Source organism: Chinchilla lanigera, unplaced genomic scaffold (genome assembly GCF_000276665.1).
Source record: "Chinchilla lanigera isolate Chin_1 unplaced genomic scaffold, ChiLan1.0 scaffold00001, whole genome shotgun sequence".
NCBI classification, from domain to species: Eukaryota; Metazoa; Chordata; class Mammalia; order Rodentia; family Chinchillidae; genus Chinchilla; species Chinchilla lanigera.
In genome coordinates, this window is record NW_004955402.1 from 41,414,510 (window position 1) to 41,438,894 (window position 24,385).

The window sequence follows — 24,385 nt, forward strand, 5'->3', positions numbered from 1 at the left end:
CATTGAAACTGTTATAAACAGTCTTTAGGAGATTGAACTGACACCATAAATTGTCCAACTTCAGAAATTCTCTAGGCTTTTGGAAGCTGGTGTACAAACTTAAACACAATCTGTGACATTGTTTCCATGGACAAATATGTTCAGAGTTCCAAACAACTGAATTCCAAGACTTAAGGCTCTTTTATTTGGTGCCTGCTTATATAGAAACACTGAAACATACTGCATGATGGCTACAAAAAAATAAATACTGTACCAAATTGTATATGGAATGAAACAGAGTGACACAGTACGTACATAAGACCACAAATAGGATTTCTTACATTTAAGCTACCTGTCTATTCTTAGAGTTAAAGTAAAGCTGTATTTTTAAAAGAACCCTCCCTTTTTAAAGCGTACTCACCCTTTATCGTTTCATAAAAATGATTAGTCTCTACCTTTTCTAACCTATGATGACAATTTCATATTTGTTAAGTAACATTTCCTTTTTATTACAGCAAACATGCTTTGAGGGAGCATACACTCACCGTGTAACGTTATAATAGCAATGTTACAGTTTTAACCTTCGCATTTAAAATGATCTGACAACTGTGAATCTCATCTCAAATGAAATACTTTTGCAAAAAAATAAAATAGAAATACAGAGAAATACGGAATTGTGCATTGTAGGCAAAACTGATAAACTTTATGATTTCAGAGACAAGCTGATAGGAAGTCTGGAAGAGTATATGCCAGTGATTTATGATGGTTCTAAGGACTGGGATTTACTTAGTAAGGGTAGCTTTATTACAGATATATTTTTTCCCATTTATTACAGATAATTCAGAAAATGGGGAAATTGTAGGTAATTTTTAGTTTCCTTTTCTGTTTTTCCCTATATTTTTCAAAGAAAACTCTAAATAAAAGTCCTGCTTCTTAGAAAAATAGTTTTTTTCTAATGCGTAGTTCATGAAGCCTTCAGAAATGTGTCCAGACTACCTTCCTGCACTTATTCCTAAGAGGAAGGCATTCTATTAAATGGAGACCTTTGAGTTAAGTTTGCATGTTTTTCTCGAAAATGAATAAAACTAATATGCATAGTGTACCTTTAAAGTATCTATTGTTAGTAAGGCATGAAATGTTCTAAGACATGCATCTGCAGGCTACATACATGACACCAATTATAAAACATACAAACACCAATTATGAACAAAGTGCATTCTGAGTTATAAGCAAACAGCTTCACAAGAGTCATGTCTGCTTGCAGAGAACATAAGTTCAAATATCAAAGCAGTTTGTTTCCCTTGAGGGTTGTAGTTATTTGGATAGCTTGTCAGTGGTAGAGAGGGCAACAAGTTGGCTAGTGTTATTGATTTTCACCTTGTACTACCAAAACATTTTTCACTGACAAATATTAATTGCTTATTAAGTGCTAAAGAGTTTGATGCTCCAAATATTGAATTCCATAATGAATTGGCCTTTTAGTTTTGCTCATCATTAGGCAATATGATTGCATTAAAGATACAAAAGATTAAGCCAACATATCTCCCACTTTAAGAACATTAAATAGATCTTTCTCTGGAGTTTAATCTCAGTGATAGGATATCTAACTCACTTTCCTTTAGTTTGAAATGATTTTTTTTTTTTTTTTTTTACAAAACTAGGGAATGTTGGTTTAAATACAAAGTATATGGCTAGAATTAGTAACAAAGTATGGATACATCTTGATTTGATTCTAATTTGGTTCTTTGTTTGTTTTGCCTGTCACCAGCTTTATAGCTCAGACACAGCAGGTAGGGATGGGGTTCTCTGTGATTCTACCATGTGAATCAGTGAAATTTGTATCAAAACAAAATTGGTGGTTATGATCATTAATGTGGGTTTTTATAAATTGTTAATTTGGTTAAAACATTCTGCTTAACTTTAAAAAAGGATCTGCTTATCAACATAAATAACCAAATAAACGTGTGTGTGTGTGTGTGTACACAGCCATGCATATACATAAATACATAAAAACTCATTTGAACTTTTCTTGATGTTTTTTCTTTTAGTCTTTTTTTCTTTTAAAATTATAATTGAAAAAGTCTTAAGCATGTTATATAATGATCTTTCTAAATTGTTATAATTTCTGAATAACTGATGAGATTTAAGTGAGGTTAAATTAGAGAAATTACATTGTCCATTTTGGAAACTGGCTGACATTGGCACTTTGAAATTATAAATTTAATTCTAATTCAAATATATGTAAGGAATGTCATTATTAACTATAGTGCTTTCTCACAAAATTCTTTACTTAAAATGGAAGTTGTACATTAAGAGCAGCTTTGAAATCTTTCATTTAAAAGTTGAGCCCAGTTGCACAGCTGAAAGAGGAAGATCAATTGGGCTCCAGTTTACTAGTCAGCTTTGCTGCTGGTGGTGCACCGTACCTGACACCCACAATTTAAAGAAAGAGAAGTTTTTTCATTCATAGTTTCAGAGGATGCAGTCCATGGTCAGTTGACTCTAAGGCACCATGATAGAAAGGTATGGCATAGGAAAGATGCTTACTTCATAGCAAGTGGAAAGCAGGGCAGGGCAGCAGCACCAGAGAGAAAGGGGCCAGCAACTGTATATGGTACACAAGGTCATGCCCCCATGGCTCACTCAGATACACCCGCAGGTGTGCTCCACCAGTCCCCCAGACAGCTCTCAAAACAATCAAGCTGACACAGTCAGGCTTAACTGTTACATCAGGAGTTAGAAAATGGCCTGGGAAACATAGCAAGATACTGTCTCAATAAAAGAAAAATAAAAATCAAGAGTTCAAATCTAGAGTTCCTAAAACAGACCTAACTATCTTTTCTGCCCACTACTGATGCTATTCATAATCCCTATCATTTTATCCTCATCCTATTCACTGTATCTGTACTTCATGGATCCTACCAAACACTGATCTTTGGTCCTTTAATAAATATTTCTGGAGAGACTGCTGTGGGCCAGGAAGAATGCTAAGTACAGGTTCTGTACCTTCAACATCTGCCTATGTACTGAGAGCTCCCAAATCTGTTTTTCTTTCCATAAACCTGTTCCTGATCTCCAAAGTCATTTTTCTCACTCTGACATATTTCAAAACATCTGCGTGACTCATCCACCTTAATATTTATCTGTCCCAAGTTCAGCTCATTATTTCCTCTGACAGCTTCCCAGCCAGCCATTCCTATACCACCACCACAACCCTGTCTTCTTTTTTGCCATCCAGTCTGGGGAACAGCAGCACACCTACCCATCTGTGTTGTCTCCTTCCTGTCCACACCATACCCAGCTTCTCCTTCAGCTCCTATCTATCTGCTGTGCTTGTTTCCTAGCAAATCCTTTTTTTGTAGTTTCTTTTGTACCCTCTACCAAAATTTTCTTAAAACTAGTGTCATCTGACCATTCCCCTATTCAAAAACTTAAGAAAACTCTGTTATCGTGAACTAAGTCCAGACTTTTTAACAGGACAGAAAGGCAGTTTCTTGCCTCACCCTCTCTACCTTTGTGCCTCAGTCACTTCTTTAGGTGGAATGGCCCAGGAGTGTTGGTCTGTTTTCTTGGACGCCTGTCTCATGTTCAGTCTGTACAAGTTGGCTGAGACTCATCTCTATGCTTAAAGTAGGCTTTCCCTTCTCTTCCTGTCCACATTCTGTCAGTCCTTTAAAGCTTAACTCAACTATGACCTTGTTTCTGTTCTCATGCTGACTTCTCTTTACCTCTGAAGAAAAATTACTGTCTACGCATCTGTGTTTCTATAATACCTTATGCATGTTTCCACTGTACCATTTATTATACTGTACAGCAGTTGCTTACTGGCAACCTGTCTGTTCTCTTAGATTCACCAGCAGGAGTCATATCTGATTTTGTAGTTGGGTATCTAGCACAGGCCCTAGGGCAGTGATGGCAAACCTTTTAGAGCTTTCAATGATACAAACAGCCCCCTGCAGCATGTTTGCCTTGGGTTTGCCACCACCTAAGGCAAAATGAGCTCTCAAAACATTTTTAACTACAATTATCTAAGAAATATTTAATCCCTTAACATAAGTGAGACAGATACTATACTTACTTTACAAATAAGCGAGTAGAAAGTGTTGCCCATTCATAAAACTATCAAAGGCTAATTGTAATGCAGTAGGTGAATATGGGATCGTTTAAGAATAGCTCAGAGGACTAACAAGTATTATTGGTGTTATGTTGCATAGTAATTGCTCTAGAATATTTGCAAATGTAGTTGCTATGTATGTGAGAAGAAATGTTACCGCATGGATTATAAATATTACCATTTAATATTAAGAAAAACTTAGATGTTATATTAAAGCTAGGGGATTAATTTTATGTTTTTGTAACTTGGCATTTCTTGACAAAACAAATGAACCTTGTAATACAGAACAATATTTAGTATGTTATCTTCTAGGCTAATCTGATTTTCTGTTTTAATAAGTTGAAGTGACATGATAGATTACACATAAAGTGCAAATTTCCTAAACTTACATGCATGCATTAGTGGATATACTCTACCCAAAATAAATGAGCCAAAAGATGTGGTAGCATTCCTATACATGTTTTAGAATCTTAAATCATGCCTTAGTTTTCCTTAACACTTTCAAAAAATTTCTCTTTTTATACTAGTTAGAACGTTAAATCCTTTTGAAATATGTTTTAGAAAAGAACAAGTTCTAGAGTTTTAGCACCATCTGTGTAAGGCAATTTTGTGTTACCAGGCACCATTCTAACAGACGAGTGGTGAGGTGAGAGGAAGCTCATGTGAAGACTGTGTCCTCCCACTTTAGCCAAACCATTGTCTGTTGACCTTGACCCAAATCAGAACCCACCAAGATGCTGAGGCATCGCGATGGACATTATGCAGGCACAGGAGACAAAGATAAAACTAGACAGCTCGTTTTCCTAATGCACTCCAAGGAGAAGTAATAGGGATTGACTTTTGCAACACAAGCTTATCTTTAAAAATATTTTCTTCTATCTTTTTTTAAAAAATACACATAAAGCCAGTTTATGTTCATCTGTTATCTTAAATCTTTTCAATATTTAACAAAATTTTCATAGTAATGAGAATCCAAAAATGAAACTCTGTTCATTTTAAGATTTCTAGTATGAATGTGTCTGCGTAGATTTGAATTATTGAAAAAATTAGCTTTGGGGTCTGCCCAAATATGAAAAAAATATTTTCTGTGACTTTTGAAACATACTGAAGTTATACTTTAATAAGTGTTTCATAATTATTTCATACCAGCAATGTGAATATTTGATAATAATTTATTCACTATCCCTTTACTTAAAGCCGAACCACATTTATCTAAATCACATTAACATTCAGTGTGTGAGTAGCCATGATTAAGTATGACTATAATTGCATTTTAAAATGTTGAGTTATGTGGAAAATGTTGTGTTTTAAATTATGCATTTAACCAGATTTATTTTCTTGTTATTATTCTTGAGTTTAAGAGTCATATAATACAAAGAGACCTCTATTATCTTATTACCAGAAACTGGTGATAATTATGCTATATAATAACTTGGAAAGTTATAATGTTTAAAATTTTGGACTAACCTGATTTTTAAGGCATGATTTTATAAAAGTGACCATTTTAACAAAGAAAACATATTGCCAATGAAATAGCTACTTCGTCCTGCAAAATATTTGGTCTAGTAAAGCAGAAGAGGGGCGTGTGTGTGTGTGTGTGTGTGTGTGTGTGTGTGTGTGTGTGTACATGTGAATGCACTCAGTTCCTAAGCATTTATGTTGATTCTTACTACTTAGGTATGGGTGGAACATAACCCCTCCCCTAGGTGAAATTCCAAAAACTATTGCCTGTGTCATAAAGATTATCAATATGTTGATATTGAAAAGCTGTCAGTCAATTTATCCCAAATGAAATATAAATAACTTTTAGTGCCTTAAAATGAGTAATAAATGCTGTACCTACTTTAAGGGATAAAGAGAGTCTGTTTACTTTAGGCATTATAGCTTATAATAAAACTTAAGATAGTTCACTTTTTTATATTTATCCTTAAATCTATTTTCCCTTAAGATGTTAAGGTGATACCAAATCCACTTGTTTTTCTCTCATGTGTATTCTCTTCAATTAGATGGTGATAGAAAATAACTCAGTTCATTGAGTTGAATTTTCCATTGCCTTTTGGATTGGAAAATGTCATGACAGGTTGACTCTTGCTACACACAGTTGGCATAATGTGAATAAAAAGCACCACCTTGGCCTTCCATCAAGAAAAGAAATTATAAACAACCCATTTTCAATCCTCAAATCTCTGTTCAAAATTATTGTAGAACCGCCAAAGGGCTGCATCTAGACTTACGTGCTTAGACTACAGGAGATAATGCAGCCAGTGGGCTGTCTTCAAGATTAGAGAATTTTAGGGTCATTTGCAGAGGCTGGGGATGTGGCTGAGTGGTAGAGTGCTTGGTAGAATCATTAGATAGTGGTAGAATTATTAGATAGGAAGTGCTCATCTTGGTGCTCACGGTAGCTATTACCTCTTCGGAGTACAGACAGGCTAATCAAAGGTGAAAACCTGCAGGTGCTGAGTACCAAGCAGGGAAGCTGCTGATGAGTGAGATGGGGCCCCATCCCTCTCTGGGCTGGGTGTCCAGGGACCCAACACAGCGTCTTCCTTCTTTTTTACCAGTGGAGAAGTAAAAGGCAGCTCCATTTTCAGAGATTTAAGCTCTGGGAGCTGGGTCAATGAAAAGTTTTTCTTCATGTACAGTTATGGTATGGACCAGGGGACCTTTCTTCCCTCAAGAGTATGGAACTGCTGGGTACCTGAGGTCCCTTGGGAGGCTGGGCTTCCTCTACACCAGGCAGTACTGTCCTGTAAGGGTGGAAGGACAGGGCAAGTACAGTGGACCAAGACACCTCCAGGATATGAAGGGAGATTGGGCCAAGCTAGGGGCCTTCACTTGGCTATGGAAGGCCTTTATATAACCTGGAGTTGGGAGTCTCGAGGCCCCCCTGAGATTGAATAAAGTCTTCAATGTGTAGTGGCCTGACTGTTGCCTGCCCAAAACCAGGAAATAAATCTTTTCCCAATGCCCCACTCTATCCCACACACTTGCTGTCAGAATCTACCTGCACTGACCTCCGAGCACCAGCAGACATCACTCAAAATCCTCAGTACTTATGAGAGTCATTTAGGAGCACTAGTGTGTAATGTACATAATGCCAATTATGAAACTCAAGTTGTAGAGTTGAAGTATTCTGTTAGGCAACAGATTTTAGAACCAGACTGCTAGGGTTCTGATCAAAGCAAATGGTTCCACACCCTGTACCTCAGTTTCCTTATCTATAAAGTGGGTTTAATAGAGTCTTCTTATCTCATAGGGTTGATAGATAAGGATTAAGAAATTTATGTAAAAGTGTTTCGTCCAGTACCTGGCACCTAATATGTACCACGGAAGTTTGGCTTCTTATACTGCTTTTCAGGTTCCGTGCAGTGCCTAGCACACTAATGCACACATCCCAGTATACAATTTTATTTTATTTTTTATTAGTACATGTTTGCAGTACATAATATTACATTCATCACAGGGAGTTGGTCCTTGTACATAACACATCTTAATTTTTTTGTTCCCTTCCTTCCGTCTCTTGGTCCCCTTATTTGAAGAATAACGACAGCTGTTTCGTAATGACAATTATCAAGCTATATATACATTTTATCAGTGACCACAGTGGTGATAAACAGTGAGCCTCTGTAAGCACCTAGAATTTAGTGGAGATAGAATTTAAGTGTTGATAACTGGAAAACTGGAGAACTAGAAACAGGAGAGGATCAAGGAGTACTGAGTGAGTGGGAGTGCCTATTCAATGAATAATGAATAATGAATATACACTCAAATAGAATTCAAGATCAGTACAAAGGATCTTGGGAAGTATAGGAGAAGTAGAACATATAGAGCAGATGCTGATAATCTGCTCACTGAGACTCTGGCCCTTGCGCTCATTGTCCATATCTTGATCTCCTAAAGGTAATTGGTGGCATTGTGAATGTCAGCCATCTGCATAACTCTACTAGCTTTCCCATTTTAAGAACTTCTGTAAATTGTCCTCTAATGGTAATTGTCAGTCAAGATTGCCATTTTCTGAAAAACTAAGCATGGTTGCTGGCCTCCCTCATAGCATTGTGAGAAAATACAGTGACATCCTGTTTCTTTCTGGTACTGGTTTAAATTCTTTTCAGTCCAGTTTGAAACCGTACATTTTGAGACATCATTTGATAAGGTGACCTTACGATACCATCCAACTCCGTGGTGACATGATGAGCAAGTTCAAAGACAATTTAAGGAATAGCCACCAAAATTATACAAAAAAACCTTGGAAAATGCGACTGGAAAGGTTGTAGTCACCAGGATATTTCTTTAATCCTGAAAATAACTAAAATAAGAAGGGGGCAAGTTGCTACAGCAGCCCTCAACTGTACAAAAGGTGATTGGTGATCAGCACTTCTCAGCTCTGCTGATAACGGAAGCAGACGAAGCAGGCTAAACTCGCAGCATTTTGGATTTAGATTTGATGTCAAGAAAAATTTCTGACAGCCCGCATTGTTAAAGACTGAAAAGGGTCCTTTTGTGGGAGGGAGGTGTTTTGGGATCCTCCATAGAGGTATTTGGAAACAGAACAGATTTTTGTTTGTCTGACCTGCTTTAAGGCAGCCCTATCCACACGCAGCAAAGATGGTGACCTTTCAGTGCTCTTGGCAGCATCGTGTGGTCCCGAGAGCTGTGCTCAGAAAGGCTTGAGACGGCTTCATGCACAGTGATAATTAAATTGCACTTGAGCCTTTTAATCGGCCGGAGGTGAGATTATCTATTTTTTAATGATTTAATTATCTTCCTAAATTATTTGCTGAACCCATAATTTGTTTCCTCGAACAGATAAACCTTAAATATCTAATAAAATTTTCACAAATTGGTTGCTTGGGAGAAAAGAAAGGACTTCTTTTCTTGAATATAATTAATTCTTAACTTTTGAACTCTTCGGAAACAGCTCCTTTTTGATGAGCCTTTCTCTTGCCTAACAAACAAAGCTGTCAGTCAGAGGGATGTCTTTGTCTTCTCTCTGCCTTGAGCAGTTATCTCCCTGCCAGTCAGCCATGAAATCTGTGGCCTTCTGTATTGGGATGTCAGAAAGGCATGCAAATCAGATGGTCGCCCACCCTCCTTATCCGCCCTTTTCTGATTCAGCAGCTGTGCATACGTAAGAGATACCAAATCTGGGGCTAGTACTTCCTGTACAGATGTATGCTCATCCCGACCTCTGCTTGGAGTTGCTGGTTATCATTCACTGGGTTCAGCATTAGGAAAATGACCATAGTTGTAGGTTTTTTGAATTACCCCTCGTTTTCTTTTCAGGGCTCTGCCTTCACTCCCTGCGTACTAAATATGTGGCACTTTCCAACCTATTTTCCTGCCTCCCTACACAGATAGACAGTTCAGGCCCACTCTAAATTCAGGGCGACTGCTGTGCTTATACCTGTGAAAACCTTGTTTGCAGTACACTAGAGCCCAAGCTAGAGAAGACACCTCCACTGAAGCAGTAGTTGAGCTTTTAGAGCTTTCAGAGGAGTGGTGCAGCCAACTGGAGACGTGTTTTCAATTCAGCAGAACTTGCAATGCCTCTGGACCTGCCTACTTCAGTCTAAAGCCCACCATGTTGTTCCCCCAAGAAGCCACACAATAGAAGTGGCAACTTCTATCTCAGGACCTGCAGACCTTGGGGCTGCCAAAGTTCCATCTATGTTCATTTTTTCTCTTTATTTCAGTAAATGTTAAATACACAGGTCTGTACTTCATAGATCTTTCCCTTGTGGTAATATTTATGATAGCAAAATTTACTTTTGGAAATAGCTTTGTCACAATTTATGTTGAAAGTAAGAAGATATTTTGTTTGGTTTATTTTTCCCCCTCCACTTAAAAAAATGATGCATCCTACAGATAAATATAAAATATTCCCTTTAATCTTTGTTTTTGAGACAGGGTCTCACTATGCAGTTCAGGCTGACCTTAAACTCACTATGTAGCCATGGCAGTGATCCTCCTGCTTCATCCTACCAAGTGTTGGATTACAGGCATGCACCACCATACCTGGCTCCCTTTAATCTTATTCAACTTCTAAAGTGGGTATAATAGAGCCCTACATTTTGGATTCAAGTCTCAAACTTGTCATTTGGAAGCTGAATATAGGGAATGTCAGAAAGAGATAGACCACGAGAAGAGCAAATTTAAAGAATATTCTAAAAGGCATAGTTACTGTTGACATTGACCAAACCATTTTAGAAATGCTAGTTTCTGCATTCTTCTCTGTGCAAGAGGATTAATTATATTTCTCTGCAGAGCGGACTGAAAACATCTTAAAAACTGGTGTGTAAGTATTGCTCATTATCAATCCTGCCTTTCAGGTCCTTTTCTTTCATTATCCAAGAGGATGAGGGTGCTTAACAATTCAGCACTCTGTCTACTGCTAGGGATAATTGCTTGATTTCTCTTATTGTTCATAGCACTTCCTGAATTAGATTAATTTCTTTATATTCCATCTCTGTCTTTTCAAGACAGCAGTTTTTTGACTAAAAATATAATGAGACATGACACCCATTCGCATATAAAGTCTTCCAAACCTCTTTTTATTTTGAAACCTGTCATTTTGAAAGTGGCTTTTAGGATCTAGCATGTGAGACCCAAACCATTGTTTCTGCCTCATCACAAAGCACTTACAAGTTTGCTGTGATCCCCGTGCAGCTGCATGTCTAATGCCAGAGTAGAGGTTAAAGTCAGTTCAGGTGGTGCCTGCACAGATCTGAGAAGTTCAGAGAGTCTGAACAAAAGACAATGGCAACATTTCCATTACAGTGAGGGCTGAAGCACCTCTCAGGCTGAGATGGTAATGAACTCAGCAGATGTACGAAGCCATTTAAATACCAAGCTTCCCTGCACTTCCGTGAGTGGTACTTGTTTTCTTATGAGACAACAGATCTGTCTATCAGCTGTGGTCAGTGCTCCGTGAGTTTTCTTTAGGTGGCTTTAAAAGACAGAACTGAGGGGATCTAGCAGTAGCTGCCTCTGTGTGTGTGTGTGTGCGCGCGCGCGCGCGCGCGCACGCGCGCATGCGCGCACACATACCCACATGCACACGTCTAATCTAAAGTGTAGTACCCCTTGGTCCAAAACAGTCCACAAAGTGATTCACAAAATCAAACTTAGTATGTAGCTAAACAGCACCGGAGGAAAACAGCAATACAATAATGATAAGAGTAGGAGGTATTCATTACCAGGCACAGAGTAAGTGTAAATTTTGTTCCCAGTTTCCTGGCAGAAAAACAAATGTTAGATTATGTAATTCTTGTGGCATGACAAAAAAAAGCAATGACACTGAGCAAGAAAAAAAAAAACATTTTCCTGGTAGAAAACTCGTGGATGAACTTATTTCACAGGATGTTCTGTTAGACAGTAGATAACAATGAACAGCTTATGCAGAAGTATCCTTCAAGTGGATGTTCTAAATATCAGCTCTCAGGTGAAGACCGAGGATGAAATAGTGAAGACTGTGCTGAAGGAGAAAGTGTGGTTTCTGTGTATCTGATTTCTATGCTTTTACAACAGGGCTGACTTATGCAGCCTGGCAGAAAGGTGTGTTGGCATGTTTGTTGGGCTGTAACATCCTTAGGGCCTGCTGGTTTATCTTCAGCTCACTATTATTTGAAGTACAACCTGGTTGCTCATTGGGGAAGGATGCTAATTTGAAGGGTGGAAGCCTTAAATTCTGTTTTGAAATGTAAGGCCCAGTTTCCAGAAGAAAGATCGATCTACCTCCATTCAGAATTGGGCTGTGAGGGCTCTCAAGAAGAGCCAATTTTTCTTAGGAGAACTTTTAATCTGCTCACAAATTTAGATGGCTACCAGGATCTCAGAGCATGCCAAAACTGTTTTGAATTGAATAATTATAATGGAAGGATTACCGTGAATGCCGTGAGGGACCAGGCAGGAAATCGGCAAGCCAGCCAGCGTGGTACAGTCTTCTCTGTGTCAGTGCCGGGCTGTGAGTGAAGAGCAAATGCCCAGGGGAAGTGGCCACCTCCACTCAGCCATGGATGCTGCTACTGTGTGTGAAAAAAGGCCTGTTATTGTCCGTCCTCCAGTCTTTCAGGAAACCTTAGAAATCCTGATTTTACAGGAGAGCTAATGAATTAGAAACCTGGGCTCAAAATATCTTAACATTTTTGCAAGCCAAACTAAACATGTGTACCATTTGCTTTCAGCTTAAAAGTCTGCTGTTTACAACCTCTGTTGTAAATCAAGGTCTTCCCGATCAGCTATCTTAACCAAAAATTAGATGCAGATTGGCCCAGTAAAATTTCAGATTTTTTGCAGAACTGAATATTGATTTTTAAAAAACCAGAACGCTTGCCCAGTGAGTTCATTAAACTGGTTTTATAAGGGAAAAGACCAGCTTACAGCTTGCAGGTAGTAATGGCCAGTTTTCCCATTTAATTGGTTGAGGCCCCTCCATCTCCTCTCCATGTTTAGAATAATTTTCACTCTAGTAGAATCGATGGTAAGCTGGTTTCATGTAGTAGTTATTCAGTAAACATATCCCTTGCTTAATTTAGTACATTTGTGAGCCAGCACCATGGCTAGCTCCCATATGTGTTTGATGAAATTCACAGTCTAGTCTGTTTCTAAGCAACCTAGTATGCTGAGGTGTGTTGATTTGGGAATAAATGGTCTGGGCATTTTTTGTGTGGGGGCGGGAGTTCATTAAACAGCATACTCAAGTAGTTGAGTTATGTGATTGTTCACATTTGGCTGTTTCTAAGCAAGCAGGAATAATAAAAATGTCAGCATTTGTTAAATTCTTACGTACCATAAATCGTGGAGAGAGCTGTGTATGTATTATCTCATTTAATTTTTACAGATCTCTTTGAGGTATATCTAGTCATTACCACCACCACCACCACCACCACCATCATCATCATCATCACCCCTAAACTATAGACATGGTTCTCTGAAGTTAACTACCTTCAATAATGTGGCCCCAGTTTCCATAATTAGCACATAGTGAAGCCCAAAGGCAAAACCAAGACAGTCAGGCTCAAATTAGTGCCCTTTCCCTGCTGAAAGCCCAGCCTGTCTTTCCAGTGCAACGCCTTTTCTTTGAGTGTTGAAAAACAAGCATTCTTTTGGATCCCACAGTGCCTTGAATGTGAAATGACTGGAAGTAACTGATGGCAAAGGGCACTGGAGAATGTGCTTGTGTCCCTTTCCCTCTCCCTCCCTTTCTCATTTTAGTCTTCAGATAGGAATTATGAAAAACATCCTCCTAAAGTTTACAGTACAGTGTATATGGGCTGAATCACATAATAAACTCCATGCTCCCACTGAGGCTCAAGTTTTCCATGTCTTCATCACAAATTACAGATGATACTGTCTCCATTCCCTTATAGACAATGGGAGAAGACTGACTATAGCTTATGAGGTCAACTGAGTTTTGGTTAATGTCATAGAAATGTGGTTTTAAAGATAGAAATAAGGCAATTCATATAATATTAATGCTAATTTGCTTAGTATGCACTGTTTTCTGTAATTGGTAATGTCATCAAATTTGAGTTTATTTTTTTATTAGTAAGGTCTTTTATCAAAGACCTAGCCTAAATTACAACTTCCTGTTTATTATTCATGGTTAAATCAATGATAGCTATTGGCAAAGGTTCAAAACTATCCCTGTTAACTTGTTTTTAATAGTGTTTGATTTATATGTGTGTCCAACACATGCATGTATATATGTTTACTAATTGCAGCTATATGCATTTAAACAGTGTTATTGGTCAAAAATCAAGCATAAGACATGAAAAATGTGTGATTATTAAGGAGTTGAAATTACAGTCTTTAACTCCTTCCACAACAGGGGTATTGTGATACAGATTTGCTTATTTTTCATTTCAGATAAGCAAGATTCCTGGGTAATTTTGATGATCAGCTTCTCACCTTTCTAATTAATTGGGAAATTCTTCCCTGTAATAGACATAAATGTATTGAAACACTTGTTTGCCTATTAATATATGCTTTACATAGATTATGTAAAGTATATTAAATATATGCTTTACAAGATTGTCCTCTCAACTAGAAGATAGGTCCCTTCCTCAGAGCAAGATTAATCCTCTTGGACACTTGGACATACAGTTTGGTTGCTTTTCTTATTTTTCCTAACCTGATTTTCTAAACAAAGAACATAGCAATGTCTTATATCTATGACATAATTTGTTCAGCATGAATGCATTTACATGTGCACTTGTGTATGTAGTTCTGTAGAATGCCTACCATTAATGACCTATAAATTTTATTGCAGACAATCCATGGACACAAGGGACCAATCACTGCAGTGGCCTTTGCTCCTGATGGACGATATCTTGCCACCTACTCAAACACTGACAGTCACATTTCTTTCTGGCAGGTAAGAGTAGATGCTGCAGGGACTTGAAGTAAATACTCATGCTATGCTTCGGTGGGAAAATCTTCCTGTTGAGCCTACCTGCCAGCCTCTTTCCTGCCTTTCCACCCATCGAAAGTGTTTATGGGTTGCTGATTGTGTACCAGGCACTACCCTCAGGGTGCCAAGAATACAGTTAGCGTCTGAGAAGAGGGGCAGTTGCTGTCGCAGAGCTTTCAGTCTGAAGGAGACACAGATGAATAAGCAGTAACAGGGCAGAGAAGCTGAGTGTGGCTATGGGCAGGTTTTCCAGAGGAGGTGACACATAACTTGAGCCCTGTGGGATGCTGCAGAGGGCAGGTGTGGAGAGCGCAGGTGCAGTGTGTACACAGGAAGCAAGGATGAGTGTGAGGGCCTGGCCTGAAAGGAATCAGGCTCAGGCTGTTAATGTACACAAAGCATTCTAACAGGGTCCTTGGTTATTTGCCAGGAGTAGGGCACAGGACGGTGAGGTATTTTCTTAGTATTTGCTTTGTGTCCCCTTTATAATATCTTATTTTGTTTGCATTCTAAATTTTCCACAAAATACTCTTCATTCCTAGGTTTTGAAAATATTTTTAAAGATCTGACTATCTTTATTGGGTAGTTCATGGGAATGTTTCTGTTTGATTTTAATTACCATGAATACTAATTTTGAGCGACTAGCATTTACGACAGACTATACGACACACTATACTTCAGCCTCAGTTCTTAATTGCAAGCTTATCTGCTTTCTTATTGCCTTACATTTTTAGACCTAACAATTTACAAAATCTAAATATTACCAAGCCCCTTAAGAGTTAATTTAAATTTTGTTGCCACTTGTATTTTCCTAGGATGCAAGTATGTTGTGTAAGTTTCTGCATATTGCCTTGAAAGCTAAAAATAAAATCAAAGTTTAAACAAGGCCTGAGAACAACTTGATGATGGTTTAAAAAAATCAATAGCTAATAAAATGTAAAACGGATACAATAAATTGCTTAATTAACAACATGCTATTAAAGCATGACAAGTTCCAAATCTGTTTCAGATTTTTTCTACTTTTCATCTAGTTTAGATTTCCAACTTATTTTCTCATTATCATTTCTTCCAGAATATATCTCCAGCCTCTTAATTAGCTCATATTAAACTCCTTCCATTGGCGATCCCACCCATCTTCATTGTTCTTGGCGGGTAACCACAGGGTTGGAATCTATAACCGAAGCCCCACTGGGAGTCCATTAAGTGTCCATAAGCTGGACTCCTCCAACAATGGTTCTTTTAAGAGTTTACCTACTGATGGTTTTTGCTACTCAAAACCAATACAGTGGTCTTTGTGCCATTTTCCAACTGTACTCCGATACAGATTTCCTTTATTTCCTGTTCTCTTGGAATATAAAGCTTCATTCTTTGAACATTGCCTGGGTGTCTAAGAGTGAGGTGCTTATGGAGATCAGCAAGTCCCTGGGCCTGCTGTAAAGGAGCTTTTGTTCTGTCTGTGATTTCTTCTCTGGAATGAATACACTAAACTTCGTTTGTCAACTTTTTTGGTAAGAAAACATAATTCACTGTATAAAGGAATTGCTCCAAAATTAGTCACATTTAACGCTTTTTCCAGGGTTTTCCTGAATTTTCTAAGTAGTAAATTTTCTTCTTCACTTTGTCTAGATCTTTATGGTTTTGTTTGGATACATGTGTTCATCTTCTCTTTAAAATATTCTTTTGCCTATCAAAATCTCTGCTGAGCACCGTGGTAGGATTGTATCTAGTTGTTGGGAGGGGTGGGTTTTTTTTTTTTTTCACCTCAGAAGTCAAGATCATTCAGTAGATGTTACCATTGAGATCCCTGTTTTCCTCTTCAGTTCCTCTCATTGTTTCTGGGCTTTGTGGAGGGCATTAGGGCCCATGCCTGCCTGTAGCTCTGTGCAGTGTGGGTACAGCATGGTCCCTTAGTCTCAAAGCTCAACTACACCAGATATCATTACCACATGCCAGAGCACTCCAGCAACTTGGTAACACGCAGGCCTCTTCTGCCCCTCAAGCCAATATCAGGGCTTAAGATGCAGTCTTCCTTGAATGCTTAAATTATACCCAGCTCAGTTTTGAGATTTAAGTGTAAGACATGGAAACAGGCCATTTTGGCTTTATCAAGAAAATACAGTGAAACCTCTTGCAGAAGTGTAATGATCTTTTGTTTTAGATAAAGAATCCAGAATGCAGTGGATCTACTGCTGTTCTCCCCAAAGTGGCTAGCCTGATTTATCTAGATACACATTGTTTAGTTCTAATGATGTATAGAACACTTTTATATATTCCAGTAAGTATACTATATGTTGAAAACTTAGGGAAGTCTTATTAATACAGACCCTCACTAAAGCTATCAACTATTAAAATCTTTGCTGAGCAATGAGTGTTAATGAGAAATATTGGTTGGATAATTACTCAAGTGAGACTTCGTAAAAGGTTGTATGCAGCGTTACTTACACCAGGAAAAGCATTAAAACATTTCCTGTTTTGATGAACGGTATCTGTATGTGTTTCTGTGCTCAGGAAATAATCTTCACAGAACTGGTTTTATGAACCATATTTTTGAAGGGAAAGGAAAAACCAAAGTTGCATTTTAGAGACATACTCAGCTACTGAATAATGTGATTTGGTAATCTTTCAAACCCTGTGATTCTCTAACATCATATTCCTGTAATTTGAGTATTTACTTCAGTGTATCTGTTGGTGTCTGAGCAAGAGTATTTTGATAATGAATGTGTTAGTAATTCCCACACTTAAATTTTACCCCCATGGTCCAGTAAATAAGTGTTCTCTTTCAGGAATGCTAATAACAAATTAGATGGATATCGGTTTCTTTTTTTTTTTTTTAACTCTTATCATACAGTAGAATACTATTCAGGCATTTAAAAACAATGATGTAAATCTATAGTCGTTAACATGGAAAGATTGCCCTCAACATTTTGTTGAATGAAAAAGCAGACCACAAAAATACCTTTATTAATATTAGTGCATAATAATTATAGAAAGTCACAGGTTTCACCATGCATTTGTGTGCATGCATATATTGTGCTTCCATCGTGTGTGCACTCCCTTCTCCTACCATTCCCTGCCTCCTCCATATTAAATTCCCTCCTGTCTCATTCCTGGTCCTTAATAGTCCCTCCTTGCTTTCATACTATCTTTTTTTTTAATTTAGTTTTCATGTATGAGAGAAAAATAATGTGATAATTGTCTTTCTGTATCTGGCTTATGTGCAACTACCTTTTAATGAGTCTGTCTATTGTAAAATTCCTTAAATCTCTCTTTCTCTTTCTCTTTCTCTGCGTCTCTGTCTCTGTCTCTGTCTCTCTCTGTCTCTCTCTCTCTCTGATGTTGTTTACCAAAATGCTCACAGTGACGATCAGAAATTTCAGGAGATTTGGGGATTGCAATCTATACTTACAGTATTTGAATCTTATACACTATAGCTTATTATCTTTGTGGTCAGGAGAAGAATATTACCAAATATTCCAACTCCATGTGGTTTTTACTGACTCAAGGTTTAAGTTGCTGTTATTTTAGCATAGTTTGCAGCCAGATGCCAGTGAAGAAAAAATTAATGTTGAGGAACAAAATTTTTAATTGTTTCAGTCGGTGAGAGTTCTTTAGGTGAACTTATGGAAAAATTAAGTCACCCTTACTAACTCAGATCCCTTCCTCTTTCAGGGAGGTCATAGAGAAAGGATGGTCAGAGAAGCAGTGAAATTTAATGAACACAAAGGTCCTAGCTGTTCCAACTGTATGCAACTGTAGCAGTTACATACCCTACAGGACTGTACATAGCACTATACTGAGGCAGGAAGGATGTTTGTCTTTATCAAAGGCATTGAACCAAAATAGGGATGGCTAGGTTAAAAGGGGAACCTAGGAGCTGGGGGTTTAGCTCAGCGGCACAGCGCCTGCCTGGCAAGCGCAAGGTTGTGAGTTCGATCCCTGGTACCGGGAAAAAAAAACAAATAAAACAAACAAACAAAAAAAGGGGGAGCCTAGATATAATAATGGTCTTTTCTGAAAATCTTCCCCTCTGCATAGCATCCCCATAAGGTGCTCACTTCCTCACCCCTTTTAGCCCTCATTCCTTGTCCATGACTAAATTTCCAGGAAAGAAGTAAAACTGGATAAGTCTCTGAGTGTGTTCTATGCCCTCTACATTTTGAGCCACCAGCATGCGTATTTACAATAAGCTTCATACATATTTTCATAGAAAATCTATAAAAAATAAAAAATACTTTGCAGTTATTTATCAACTGAGAAATTATGTTTTTCCAAAGCACGGTATGCTTGTTGATGCCGGTTAATTTTAACTAGCAATTTTCTGGATCATTTAGATCTGTTCTGTAAGAGGAGTAAATGATACACTGTTACTTTTTATAGAAGTGAAAACTATCAAATTAAACTCACCATTACCTGTATTTATTCTATTTGGGAACTCCTAAAAAGCAGTAAAGCATTGATTTTTGCCTTTTGGAGTCTTTTGGGGGAAAAAAGAGGAAAGGACATAAGGAAAAGTGCTTTTGGAAGGGTGACAGTGAGGTAGTGCTTGGCTTTAAGTGAAACTAAACTTCAACAGAAAGAGTTAACAATAACCATACATTTGGTTTTAAAATGTGACCTCATACACTAGTGATTTTTTTTCACCTCTGTGTTGTGTTCGGCACTATTATTAATGCAGGAAAATCAGTAACATTAGTCATCTTAAAAGGGTTATTACTCAAGATGATTTAAATTGTGAAAATGTCAGTGGAGCCTGCACACACTCTGCTAGAGATGCCGTGATTTACGCCCTCTGACACCATCCCGCTGCTGAGAAGGGCTGGAAAAGGAATGGCTTGTAGTTTGCACTGATCCACATGCAGAGCATGATACCAGCAATAACACATCTTAAATGTCCTAGGATTTGCTAGGGTTTCACGTAACAACCATTTGTATATGTTGGATTGTAATCTGCATGCTTCACCCAAATCCCCAGCATCTTATGCATGTAGATAGAGGTTTCACTGGTGAGAATTAGAAACAAAATTAATACAGAGGGAAAAAAAAAAAAAACATTTCCAAGGCTTCTTTCCAGATTTTCAGTATGCTTTCTGTGTGGCTCATGATAGCACAAATGACGCATAGAGAAAACATCTTAAGTTAATACTCGGAACCTAAAGAAGAGCAGCTGGAAACAGTTCCCTTAGATAACTGCAGTTCAGTATTTAGCAGTTTGACCTGAATGCATAGTTATTCATGATTCATAGTTTCCATGTTATTTTTCAGTTGTGTGAATGTATTAAGAAAATTTAAATTTAACTCAAATCCAGAAAAACTGCCAAAAAGCAGAAATCACCAGCTGATAAAAAGGTATTTTTGACAAACTGTGGAGAACATACTCTCTTTAGCAGGGTATCAAAGCAATGAGATGATATTGACTTGTTTTTCCCTTCAAAATAAGCAAGAGCTTTCCAGAGCCAGCTTTTGAGAAGCAGGTGAGGAACAAAGGTATTGGTAATGGGGCTGAGGGGTTGAATTTTGAGCTCAGATTGGTAAAGTATCACTCTTTTCTGTAGTTTAACTTTTCTTCATTTTCTTGAACTAATTATAAACCCTAAAAGTTGTCTTCATTGACTCATCCTGCAGGGATGCCCTTAGCATGACTGCCAAAGAAGGAAAAGGTCTGCAGTTTGAAATACCCTGCTTTCCGAATATTATCTAATTGAAACTTTTTATGAACAGGTGTAATTTAGTTCCTTCCTAAAGATCAGTGAACCCCCCTGCTGTCAGCTTCTACCAACAAAGTTAAATTTCTCTAGATTTATGCATCTACAGTAACAGCATCAGAACACTTTCAGATCTGCCAGAAGGAGCCCTGTGGAGGTTTAGAATAACTTTTATGTGGGTGTGAATAGCCACAGAAAACCAGAAGAGATGGAGGCGCTCTGTGAAAGGGAAAAGGTCTCTGAGTGATATGTGTGTCCTCCTGTCCACAGATGAACACGTCCCTACTGGGAAGCATTGGTATGCTGAACTCGGCACCTCAGCTACGCTGCATTAAAACCTACCAGGTGCCCCCCGTGCAGCCAGCTTCCCCCGGCTCCCACAACGCCCTCAAGCTGGCCCGGCTCATCTGGACCTCCAACCGCAACGTCATCCTCATGGCGCACGACGGGAAGGAACACCGCTTCGTGGTCTGATGTTGCTTTCTGTTGCCCTAACTGGATCTTGGTTCTATAAACTGTAGGCCAACGTTGCTCTGTCTTACACTGGATCATTCCTCGGTGCCTGCCCACCCCAGTGTCACCAGGGGCACGGCCGGGTTGGTGTCACTTGTGCATGTTTCTTGGGGGCAGACTCGCGCACAGGCCGATTCAGCGGCACGCACTCACTGCTCGACAGGAGGTGGCCATTCTGTCACTAGGTAGTTTTTCCCTGCCAGGGATGGGAGGGGAAAGCCGATGGTTCCTGAGAACGCTCTTGTTGCTTGGTGCAACAGAGCCTGAAAATCAATAACCACTGTGATTGCACTCCCACCCCGTCAGCATTTCCAGCCCTCCAGCCCAGCTCTGAGGTGCTGCTCGAGTCTGGCTGTGCTGGCACTGGGTGTTACGGGGATGTGGCAGTCTTCATTAGCGAAATTACTCCCCTTTGGATTTCCTAAACATGCTGTCGTTTACGAAAAAGATTCTGTGTTTACATGGTTTTTTTTCCCTTCTGGTGATTGCTAGGAGATTACTGTATTCAATTTCCTAGGATTTAGCCACCACTTTCTTTAGTGACACCTATGTGATTTGAGATAGTTGAGGAAAAAATATATACATATGTGTGAATGTTTTCCTTATAGAAGATATAATTTTCCAGACATTTAGCCTTCTAAAATGCTCATTTCCTGCTTAAATGGTAGTGTATTTAATAATTTGAAATAAAAATCACTACCTGTGATCTAGCTAGTATAATTATCCAGTCACTATAATTAATCTTTTAAGGGACTTTTGTGATGAAGAACCAAGTTTGAAAGCATAGCACATCCCTGAAGTGAAGATGCCTGTGTATTGCTGCGGAGTCTTTTGTTCAGGAAAGCGCATACTCCTTCCCTCTGGTCACCCACACCTTGCAGTTCCACACAACAGCTATCACATGATAACTCTAAGTCAGCCTTCCATCTCCTGGTGAGTTTAAAGGAAAATTAGAAGGCATTTTCTAAAACAAGAATCCTACAGAATTATTAGCAGTGGCACTCACGTTCAAGAGCATATATTGGAATGTGAGGCTCTCGGTCACTTGAAGCAGACATTGCAGTGGAAGTGTCTAGCACGCTTCAGAGTAAGTTTCAACTACATCACCTTTTCCCTGGGTCAAGATGGACTCCTCTTGCTTATAGTAATGGAAAAAAAAATCCATCAAAAATATTTTGTTTGAATTTCACAGACTTTGATCTATATATAATGGGGCTTTTTTGTTTGTTAGTTAGTTGGGGAAATGGTCTATTAAGTGCAAGAAAAGAACATGATTTATTAAATTCAGAGAAAATATGTAAAGTTCACAGAGGAACCAAAATAACATCAGAGGTTTTAATTTAAAAGGCACAGATTGTCAGAATGTATATACTATATAAAAAGGTAGGCTCAAGGTCCAGGAACAAATATATCTGTTATTTTACTGAAACAAGTTATTAAAGAACATATTAAGAAATTAAGACCGCTAGAACATCTTTCATACTGATATAAGATGTTATTTCCACTAGTGGCTAAACTGTACTGTTCCTTGATTGTACACGTTGGTGTTCTCTCAAAAGTAAATTTATGCTACATGCATGCACATTGTCTTTATAACGATTACCTACATAGATGCCAAGGAAGAAACCCAGAAATACACAGTGTAGACTTCGTGTGGTGAACATGCTGTGTGCTCGGTGTAGATAGAAACACGTGAGGTGCACTTTGTTTTCCCAGTGGGCTCTGGAGTCTGCTCCGTACTCAGCACATGCTTTCTGCATGGACTGAAATCGAAATTAACTTATAGGCAACAGAACTATTTGAAATAGTGAGGTGAATGTATACCTTCGAATGTTTCTTTTAAGCAAAATGTTCTGTGCATCACCGAGAAGGACTGGGAGTGTTAGGCAGGCCACTGCAGATGCACAGATGGACCCACCATGGAGACAGACACTAAGCTGCAAGGGCCTAAAGAGCAAAAGCCATGGGTGAGGGCCACCACTGCCTCCGAGGCCTGTGTGCAGCCACACTGATGAGCCAGTGGACATGAGGACTGTAAAACTCTGCAGGGGGTGGAGATAGTGCATGACGAGGTGCATCTCTAAACTGCTGCACTAACATCTACATTCTTGTTGATGCAACGCTGTTCTTGGCTATTTTGACACCCACAGTCCTAAGCTTCACCCCAGCTTGGATTGTTCAGCAAGGTAAACTTTGTGTTGTCATCAGTGTACGCACTTAGTGTTTTATTGATTTCGTTGGCACTGCATTTGGACCTGTCCTTGTAAATGTAAAGATGTATGTGGCTTTGTTGGTAATTTACAAGCAAAAGATGACATGACGTGACACTTATATGAAAATGTCGTAGTGATTGAACTCACTGGGCACAGTGAGTGAATTCAAATGTCTGCCTCCCAAGACATTTCTGGATGATTCCACTTAAATTCTATGTGTATTCAATGTCCCTGTGTACATACATGTGTTAAATAAAACTGAATTGTACTGAAGATTGTTTTTCACCTATTACTGCTTTTCCTAGTGTTCACTCTTCTTAAACATTCTCAGTTGAAATCCATATCCCCATTCTGTTCCTGATTATTCATTTCACTGGGCAAACACGAACTTCAGGAAGTAAGAATTTGTTCTTCTCAAAGGACAGTAGAGCACAGGGAAAGGAAATCTCACCCACAGTGCTAAAAAAAGCACTATAGAGAGGTGTGTGCCTGCCATTGTCATTTAAATTAACTGAGCTCACAATGGTGCGTTTCCAGGTTATTTTCTCTCTATAGTCATACCTCACATTTTACAGACACAGCTTGATGAAGAGTGCATGCCAGAAGAGTGTTTGGGCTTCTTGCTTCTGTACATCTCTTGGGATACGAATTGAGCTTTGAGCAGTTGTATCATTCTGTGCCAACATCTCAGGATTTGGTTTTGCAGTGCGTGTTGATCCTGCCTTGGTGGCATTAAACATCTCAGAAGCAGGAGACAACCAGGTGGAGAAACTCCACAGCACCCTCTTTGGCATGGGCAGGGACATGACATGCGCGTTCCTTTATCTCTACCCTAAGTTGCTCCTAAATAGACTGTTGATTGTCCCAAATTATATCTTGTCAGACCTGATGACATGGGTTGGCTGCCTCTCGGGAGCTGGAATGAGGTCATTAAATTTGTTTCATTTAATATTCAGCTTGGAGCTGAATTTGAATCCCTGAGGTAAAGAGTGTATAATTGGTTTGCAGCAAAAGTAAGAATAACAAACAAAATAGGTCCTATTGCTCAGAGCACCATGTGTAAGTAGCACACATACTTTGCTTTGAATGCTTTCAGATAAGAACACAGACAGCTTGAATTGAGTCAATCATCATGTAACAGTATAATCTCTCAGAATTAGATAAACATACAGGAATTGACTGCAGCATCTTTGGTCCTATCACATGCCCAGTGTTGGCCCTGGGAGTTGTATTAATGCTCCCTGATGACTCAAATGTATCCTTATAGGAAAATAAGAGCAGTAACAGTTCTGTATGATTGGTGATCACATAAACTGATCAAATGTGGAAAGGGCATGACATTAATAGGAAGGTAAATCCAAGCAGTGCTGGGTGAACTTTCACCTTTCACCCCTTTGCCTGACGGACAGAGCTGAATGTTGAAGAAAATCAATACTTGGGAGCCAGGAGG

At 38.7% G+C, this 24,385-nt stretch overlaps 1 protein-coding gene across 2 annotated transcripts in view; it reads left to right on the forward strand.

Annotated features, from left to right (window-relative positions):
• Wdr7 (WD repeat domain 7) overlaps positions 1-23,208 on the forward strand; it is a 365,823-nt gene extending 342,615 nt beyond the window's left edge. For both annotated transcript variants that reach the window (XM_013510978.1, XM_013510979.1), the window contains 2 exons: positions 14,367-14,471; positions 20,480-23,208. In XM_013510978.1, the coding sequence (XP_013366432.1) occupies positions 14,367-14,471; positions 20,480-20,683 (309 nt within the window). In that variant the 3' untranslated portion in view covers positions 20,684-23,208. The remainder of the gene's footprint in view (positions 1-14,366; positions 14,472-20,479) is intronic.
• The last annotated feature ends 1,177 nt before the right edge of the window (positions 23,209-24,385 follow it).